Source organism: Entelurus aequoreus, linkage group LG09 (genome assembly GCF_033978785.1).
Source record: "Entelurus aequoreus isolate RoL-2023_Sb linkage group LG09, RoL_Eaeq_v1.1, whole genome shotgun sequence".
NCBI lineage: Eukaryota > Metazoa > Chordata > Actinopteri > Syngnathiformes > Syngnathidae > Entelurus > Entelurus aequoreus.
Genome location: NC_084739.1, coordinates 17,296,584 through 17,305,640, shown reverse-complemented (window position 1 = coordinate 17,305,640; position 9,057 = coordinate 17,296,584). Strand labels below are relative to the sequence as shown.

Genomic DNA, 9,057 nt, shown 5'->3' with positions numbered 1-9,057 from the left:
CATCAAATATCAAGAGAAAATTCATACAGGAGAACTAAATCTGCAGTTAAAGCATACAGCACCCAGAGTCATAAGCTCAGGTATCAACTACGTCCAGGATTCCGACAAGGTTGTTGCAGAAACTCAATCCGTAACGCCGTCCCTGGAAGAAGATGTGGCACCTGCTATAAAGCCATCTAAATGCAGCAATGTAGGGGATAAGAGTGCACCCCTATCGGAAGAAAAGAGCTATGGCTTGGCTAACCCTTTAACTGATAAGTTAAACAGACAGGCATCTCCAAAACCTGAGGAGACACACATTGGAGAAATTAATCAACAAAAAGATGTTCAAATAGACAGCATTGAAATCAAAGTTGTCCCTGGAGTAACAGAGATTGACAATGTGGCAAAACATCCCAACACAACATGTTGTAATGTGGCTACAACTGATCAAAATCAACCAGACACATCAACTAACCCGGACAAAAGCATGAGCACATTAATCAAAGACGATCAAGCTAAATACCCTGTCACAAAAGACTGGGAGGAGCAGTTGGAAGATAAGTTGGAAGACAATCTCAGTGTACAACATCTTTTATCCAGTGTGAGAAAATTGGCAGACTCACTGAAGAACATGGATCAACAACACAGCATAAATAAAGCAACAGATAATGGGGAGGCAGACTTAGCACAGAGAAATGGGACTACCGTAAATGTATTGCCTAATGAAGGAAACTACTTCCAAGTTCAATGCATGCCAGAAATAAATGCCTCTTTTAAACATATGACTACAAATGTTGGAGATATGTCGGCCGTTTCAAAGGCAATGGAACACCCACACCAACTATCAAGTCAGAGTAAATCAGAATCTTCAACATTAACTGTTCAGACAAGAGGTGTAACAGTTAAGAGCCCTTCAAGACAGAACGATTGTCCCTCAGAGTTGCAAAACAGAGAAAATATAAAAGATAAGAATGGGTCAAAACATCACACAGAAGTTCGATCTAGTTTATCAGAAAAGGAAAAACAGAGCTCAAGAAACTCACAGCCAGCAAGGGAGGAACCGCAAGTCAAGTCAAAGCCAAAAGACAGAGTGTCAACAATTCCTGATATATCAGCCTTGGCCGACTATGCCAGATTGAAAGTCATTGTTTCTGAAGATAGAGAAAACACACATCAGGAATTCCCTCCACACAAAAAAGAAGGATTCTTTCCACTGATAAAGTCTCGTCATAGCAGACGCCCCGTGTTCACTTCTGACACTCAAGAACACTACGTCAAGGAGAACATTTTGCCAAAAAAAGCAGAGCTTAATGCCAAAGTCAACAAGGAGCCCAAACCTGTTGTCTTTCCCATTACTGAGATAGAACATCAACGGACTGGGATGTTCAAACTGGCGGACAGAGAAAGACTAGAAAAAACAGTTTTACACGTCAAAGATCACAAGAGAGTTTTGGAAAAACATCTACAAGATCTGAAGAAAATGACTCAACAAGCTCAGGTTCAAAAGGAGGTGGAAGGCAAAGAGGTGTTCGAGTCTAGCAGACAAAGAAATATTCATTTTACAGAAACTACCCCATCATCCTCAATCAATAAGCCAAGAGAAACCAATTGGTCAGTAAAACAACTTGATAATGCAAATTTAAAAGAAGATAGCAAATCGAATGTAAGACCATTTGAAAAAAATGCAAATAAAAACAAAATAGATGAAACTATATCAGACAAACCACGAAAAGAAAAGCTGGAAGCTTATAATGAAGAAGCAAAAGTCAAACTAGAAGAAGCTTCTAGAGGAAGAGAAGACAAAACTACAGGGGACATGAGCGTGATGATAGGTGAGAGGGGAGCTTTTACATCAGAAGAGCAAAGATGTGCACAAAGAGAAGCAGAAGAATGGGAAAAACTAAAGGAAACAGCACAACGAATGGAGGAAGAAAGACGAGCAAAACTAATAGAAGGCAGGAGAGCAAATTCAACAGAAAATAAAAGTACGATTGAAAGGAAAGAAAATATAGCTGAAACTCAAGAGGATGAGCGGGAAAGCATAGTGGTGGGGGAGAAAAACAGACTCAGCCAGGAGGAAAGAACTGCTCAAGAGGAAGAGCAGATGAGAGCTGTGCTCAAGGAAGAATGGCGTCTAGCCAAGAAGATTGAGGAGAGAAGACGTGCAGAGGAGAGGAGAATTAAAAATATTCAAGAGCAGGAGATGGAGACGCAGCAGAAGAGAGAAAGGAAGGGACGAGATGAACAGGTGATATGTGCGGATAAACAGGGAGCTATTGAACAACAAAGAGAGGAGCAGCTACCCAGAGGTGAGAGTGCACCCGAAGAGCTGAGCAGAAATTATGAGACCAAAGCTAAGAAGAAAGAAGAACATTCAACTGCTCACGGGGAGAGAGAGTCAAAGTCAGAGGAGCAGAAACGAGCAGCCCTATTGATTGATGCTCTTCAATATTACACCATCACCTCAACAGATAAGAAACCTAAAGAAAGACGAGCACGCTCCCCAGTACCTCTTCAAAAAAGAAACCATCCACCTGTACCAAGTGAAGACTCAGGACCTCAAAGAACATCACATAGGCCTCCAGTTGCAGCCTCTCCTGCTCCATCTCTCCCACGCTCCAATGCTTCCTCCCCAGCCCTGGGAGCCAAACCCTTAATGTTCAGAGTGAAGGATAACACTACCAAAGGTTCTCCTTTCATCAAATCAGTCAAACCACGCTTCCATAAGAATTTTGGAGAAGATTCCAGAGTGGCTTCTCCAATGGAATGGAGAGCAGAGAGAAGGGAAGACGAGCAAGAGATCATGAGACGTAACACAGGAACTCCAATCAATCCTAACACAAGCACAGGATTAAACCGACTTGTTTCTAAAAATGAATCCTCAAACACTCTGACTGTATCTTCATCACAAGAATACTCCACTCCTCTTCCACACCACAAACCCTTCTCAAGGAGAAACATTGCTCTGGAAGAAGAGGACTCTCGTTCCGTCATCAGTAACATATCTGAGGATGTGGAGAGTTTTGCCACCAGTGCGACTGACCTGGCTGACTTACAAGGGCTATATGATTATGAGAGGCCAGTATCAGCCTGTAGTTTTAGCAGTGATATGTCCCGTTTGGGAAAACCTCCAACAGTTCCCCCCAAAAGTGACAAAGCCTTGCGCAGGGCACAAAGGCTGACTACTCGTAGAGTACGGAAAGAGATACGCCAAGATACTCCTGCAATCCCTGAGGAGAAACCACAACAGAGAACCTCCAGTAGGGCTTCTTCTGCCCCCTCCGAGGTATGGTCCTCAAACCGCCATGCCGTGGCTTCTCCGCATTTTTCCCCTCCTGTCTCTCTCACTTATGCCCCGACTCTTGGGTCTAGCTCTACACACACAGAGAACCAGCCCTCTCCCCTCATTTCCCATACGTCACCTCACTCTACCGTCCCCATCTTCCTCCCTCTTGCCTCCCCTCCCATCACCACACCTGCATCGCTATCAGTTGCCTCCCATTATTCCACTGCTCCCATATCACATTCAGTAGCTACACCTCTTCTCTCTGCACCTGTATCAAACCCAGTAGCATCTCCTTATGCCCTTTCCTCATTCTCTGCTGCTTCACCTCATCTTATTGCACCCGTGTCGCACTCAGTCACGTCTGTATTGCAACCAGTCGCCTCGCCTCATTCCACTACACCCGTACTGCAGCTAGTTGCCTCCCCTCACTCCACTGCTCCTTCATGCCACCGTATTGCCTCACCTCACATCCTTGCCCCTTCATCCAAACTGGTTACCACCTCTCAAGTCCTTGCACCTGTACACCACCCAACTGCCTCCCCCCAATCTTCTGTATCCCATCCCATCCCTTATGCCCCCCATCTAGTTGCCACCTCTCATGTCACTGCACCCATCTCCCTCCCAGTGTCCTCTCCTCATGCTTCTGCCCAAATTACCCACCCTACAGCTTCAAATATGGTTCCTCATGTTCCTTCTTCTCCCACTCTCTATTATGCTACCCACCCAGCTGCAGTGACACAGTACCATGTACAGTCCTACCCACTGACCCAGCGTAAGGTGTTGCAAGACATTGGTTCTGGACAATATTTTCTTGTGGATGCACCTATTGAGGTGAAAATGAAGACTTTCTTTGATCCACAGACCGGAAATTTTGTTCAGCTCAATGTGCGTGAGTCTGGACAGAGCTTATTCCAACATCAACCTAATCCAGAGTTCCCCCAACCCAATTTCCAACCACATTTGCAGCACAACCAGCATCATAAAGGCTACCAAGCGTATCCACAAGTATTTAAACCTGCAGGCATCTCCTCTACATCTTCCCAAAGATCATCCTCAGGAGCCCTGGATGAAGCATATTTGAGTAATAGCTGCAACACACATCAAAGCAATGAAAACGCACAGAAATCTAAGGGTCAATGCTACAGCCCAGAGCAAACCCCATACATGGATACAGTTAATGATGCAAACAAAAGACAAAACACTGTTTACAACACACAAGAGTTGTTCCAAGAGTGCAACACAAACAGCCAGCTTGCAGAAAGCACAATTTGTGAAAATGATAATGCAGTCCGCTCACAGTACCGGCCCGGCGATATAATAACCATGAGTGAACTGGACGACTTAATGGAGCTGACTGACTGGTGAAGATAAATGAATAAATACTAGCTTTGGGGTTGTTGTGAATATCAATATAAACATTACAAAATAAGTGTATTGTTTTTCATGTGGAAAGAGTATCAGAATGTTTTCAGTGCGACCTTGTGACATGATGCTATATTGCTGAAACTGTATAATATTAGGCTATTAGTTGTGCTACAGAGTTCACCATTCCATTTCCCTTTATGAATGAATATGAGATAGGAAGATATCTCTCTTGTGTAAACACTGTGCTAGCACTACCGTTGGCTTGCTGATGCATGTGTTGTAAATGGTCAACATTCTGCTGATGGTGTAAAGCTCTGTTTAATGAAGCCGTATGTATGTCATACACATTGTTGATCAGTATTTAATGTTGGAAGCTGTGTTTTGCGGTGAAACAAAGTGTGACATGGACTCAAAATACAATTGACTCAACAAAATTACTGCTCATCGAAATGACTACCTTTCAGAAATTACAGTACCTGACAGCTGCAGATTTCATTTTGTGACTTGAAAACACAATAAAAGCAATTACAAAATGATATTACTGTCAGCATCCTGTTTCGACTCTTATAATAATCCCTGGGTCTATATGACTGAAATTAAACATTTCTTACTGATTGCGAACGACAATTATGAAGGGCTGTTTAGAGAGAGCACTGAGGGGAATGGTCCTGGGAGAGTTAATAAACAAAGAAAGAAAGCAGTTAACTTGTGTGTATGTGTTGTAATATTTTCTGTATGGAACCAATCCAAATATTTTAATCCTTGCCTACCTTCCAATGGGATCTAAGAATGACAGAATGAAAATGTATTTTCTCTGATTTCCCCTGGCTGATACAAAAGAACACTGAAGTGCTACATGCTACCCACAGTGGCCACATGTGGGCTCTACTTCCCCTGAGAAGCTGGGAATTGTGTTGACCACTGTGTGGCATGTTGGTAGGTAGTTGTGTACCTGAAAGTTGAGTCGGAAAATAACCCCAGATCACATTTTGCATTAGATATTTCGCGATAATGGTGAGATATGTTGTTCTGACTAAAAACGCTGATTAAATATATCCCACGTTATAGCCATCAACACAATCTGTTTCGGAACAGTAGTCTGTATCGGATTTGTTTAGATTTACATTAAATTTTTCCCATAGCAATTAATGACAATAAAAAAACTGTCATTGTTTAAGTCAGTGTTTCTTAACCATAGTTGGGGTGTGAGTGCCTCCTAGAGGGCCACCAAAAAATATCTGTTTCGCAGATGTGGTCCGTATGGGCCGCAGCACTATTCAGTTTTAATACACTTTTCCACCACTTGTGGCAGTAACACACAGAAGTAGTCTAGAGTCAAAGTTTTGGAGATGTTTCTTAAAAGGGAACGGCACTTTTTTTTTTTTTTTTCGTACCCTGAGGGTGACAAGCGGTAGAAAATGAATAGATTAATGGGTTCACAATCATTATGAAAGACATGACGACAGGTGTATTTTTTTAATGTCTTCAAAATATTGAGTAAATTCGATCAGCCTATATAGCCTTTTAAAAAACTTCCAACAACCTCCATTAAGGTAGTATATACATGATGTAAGTATATATGCAATGTAGTAACAGGCACATTTATAATAACATTGAATATTTACGTATTTTAATTGTTTTAAGCATACAATTTCAAAAACGCATCACAACGTTCGCTTTTTTCCCCCCACAACACCACTGATTTCAACTCACTGCAGACTTCATGAGAGCCAACAGAAATAATAAAACATCACTTACTGTACAAGGTCTGCTGTCATTAGGATGCCGACAGCTAGCATGTTTATACTGTATATTCCCATTTAGGTGAAGAATGACTCATAATCCTTGCAAAGAAAAAGAGGGTGGGACCAAGTGTCTTTGCCTGTCTTCTCGCCTTGAACGGTCTAAATTGGCTGTCAAAGTGTACCAACTTGTCGGATTACATCCTCGTCCTTCTACTATCCAGGTGAGAGGCATGACTTATGATTTATAATAAAGTTTGACGAGCAAGGAAACGAGGAAGCAGCTGATCAGTCGATCATGTCAACATTGGCACGCAAGCTTGTGATTACAGCGCCGCTATAAGTAGTGGGGACGGCATGGCGCAGTTGGGAGAGTGGCCGTGCTAGCAACCTGAGGGTTCTTGGTTCAATCCCCACCTTCTACCAGCCTCGTCACCTCCGTTGTGTCCTTGAGCAAGACACTTTACCCTTGCTCCTGATGGGTCGTGGTTAGGGCCTTGCACGGCAGCTCCAGCCATCAGTGTGTGAATGTGTGTGTGAATGGGTGAATGTGGAAATAGCGTGAAAGCGCTTTGAGTACCTTGAAGGTAGAAAAGCGCTATACAAGTATAACGCATTTACCATAGTTTGTCTGCGTTAGCGCTTATAAGAACAATATCAGTAATACTTGGTTTATATTCAAGTCACGAAATGTAAATTGAGTATTGTTGGCCTTTTTTGGATGTTTTTTTTTATTGGGTTTTATGGGCAGCATAGAGGACCTCCCATTGGCTCCGTTGTAAGTGGACTTTTATTTACATGTTAGGATGCATTAAAAAATGCATCTGTCGTCATGTCTTTCATAATGATTGTGAACGATAGGAAAAATTTTTTTTTAAAGTGCAGTGGTGAAGAGGTATGCACTTTGATTTTAAGAAATTTATTATTGTTATTAATTTAGTTAGAATGTATTTATTTTAGCCCTGCGTTTTTGTATGTAGATTTATCGTTCATCAGTTTTTATGAGTCCCTTCTCTTGCAGTACATTTAATTAGTACTTATTTTTGTAATAAACTTGACCAAATAACATCATTTGACAATTTTTATACTATTGAAACACTATTATAATACTGTTAGATGTAATTTTTGAATATGATTAAAATCAAAAGTAAAATTACTAATTCAGTGGTAATATTTAAGTGGGCCCTCTGTAGTGGAATAGTTGGGCCCTGAGATCAAAAAGGTTAAGAACCCCTGGTTTAAGTAACAGTCCTAACTGCCATACGAGTTCAAAGAGAAGTTAACTGCAAATAGTAAAATGTAAACAATAAACAAATCGCTAATGTCAAAATGCTTTATAGCGTTCTTAGTCATCACACAAATGTAAAAAGAAGCAAAGCACTGACTTTGTCCTGTGCAAAGTACACTATATTGCCAAAAGTATTTGGCCACCTGCCTTGACTCGGTTCTTGGCCCTGCACTCTTTAGTATTTGCATGCTGCCGCTAGGTGACATCATACGCAAATACGGTGTTAGCTTTCACTGTTATGCTGATGACACCCAACTATACATGCCCCTAAAGCTGACCAACACGGCGGATTGTAGTCAGCTGGAGGCGTGTCTTAATGAAATTAAACAATGGATGTCCGCTAACTTTTTGCAACTCAACGCTAAGAAAACGGAAATGCTGATTATCGGTCGTGCTCAACACTGAAATCTATTTAATAATACCACCTTAACATTTGACAACCAAACAATTACACAAGGCGACTCGGTAAAGAATCTGGGTATTATCTTCGACCCAACTCTCTCGTTTGAGTCACACATTAAGAGTGTTACTAAAACGGCCTTCTTTAATTTCCGTAATATCGCTAAAATTCGTTCCATCTTGTCCACTAGCGACGCTGAGATCATTATTCATGCGTTCGTTACGTCTCGTCTCGATTACTGTAACGTTTTATTTTCGGGTCTCCCTATGTCTAGCATTAAAAGATTACAGTTGGTACAAAATGCGGCTGCTAGACTTTTGACAAAAACAAGAAAGTCTGATCATATTACGCCTATACTGGCTCACCTGCACTGGCTTCCTGTGCACTTAAGATGCGACTTTAATGTTTTACTACTTACGTATAAAATACTATACGGTCTAGCTCCAGCCTATCTCGCCGATTGTATTGTACCATATGTCCCGACAAGAAATCTGCGTTCAAAGTACTCCGGCTTATTAGTGATTCCCAGAGCCAAAAAAAAGTCTGCGGGCTATAGAGCGTTTTCTGTTCGGGCTCCAGTACTATGGAATGCCCTCCCGGTAACAGTTAGAGATGCTGCCTCCGTAGAAGCATTTAAGTCTCATCTTAAGGCTCATTTGTATACTCTAGCCTTTAAATACACCCCCTTTTTAGACCAGTTGATCTGCCGTTTCTTTTCTTCTCTCCTCTGCTTCCCTCTCCCTTGGGAGGGGGAGTTGCACAGGTCCGGTGGCCATGGATGAAGTGCTGACTGTCCAGAGTCGGGACCCCGGGTGGACCGCTAGCCTGTGCATCGGTTGGGGACATCTCTGCGCTGCTGACCCGTCTCCGCTCGGGACGGTTTCCTGCTGGCCCCACTATGGACTGGACTCTCGCTGATGTGTTGGATCCACTGTGGACTGGACTTTCACAATATTATGTCAGACCCACTCGACATCCATTGCTTTCGGTCTCC

At 42.2% G+C, this 9,057-nt stretch overlaps 1 protein-coding gene across 1 annotated transcript; it reads left to right on the top strand.

Moving 5' to 3' along the window:
* Nucleotides 1-782: 782 nt before the first annotated feature.
* Nucleotides 783-4,100, top strand: LOC133656785 (trichohyalin). The gene is made up of 2 exons (XM_062057627.1): nucleotides 783-3,268; nucleotides 3,996-4,100. The coding sequence occupies exons 1-2, from the start codon at nucleotides 785-787 to the stop codon at nucleotides 4,002-4,004; spliced, it is 2,493 nt and encodes an 830-aa protein (XP_061913611.1). The 5' UTR covers nucleotides 783-784; the 3' UTR covers nucleotides 4,005-4,100.
* The last annotated feature ends 4,957 nt before the right edge of the window (nucleotides 4,101-9,057 follow it).

Bases quoted from the DNA above. Each gene is read 5' to 3' on its own strand.
- LOC133656785 (XM_062057627.1), top strand. From the start codon at position 785: ATGTCGGCCGTTTCAAAGGCAATGGAACACCCACACCAACTATCAAGT.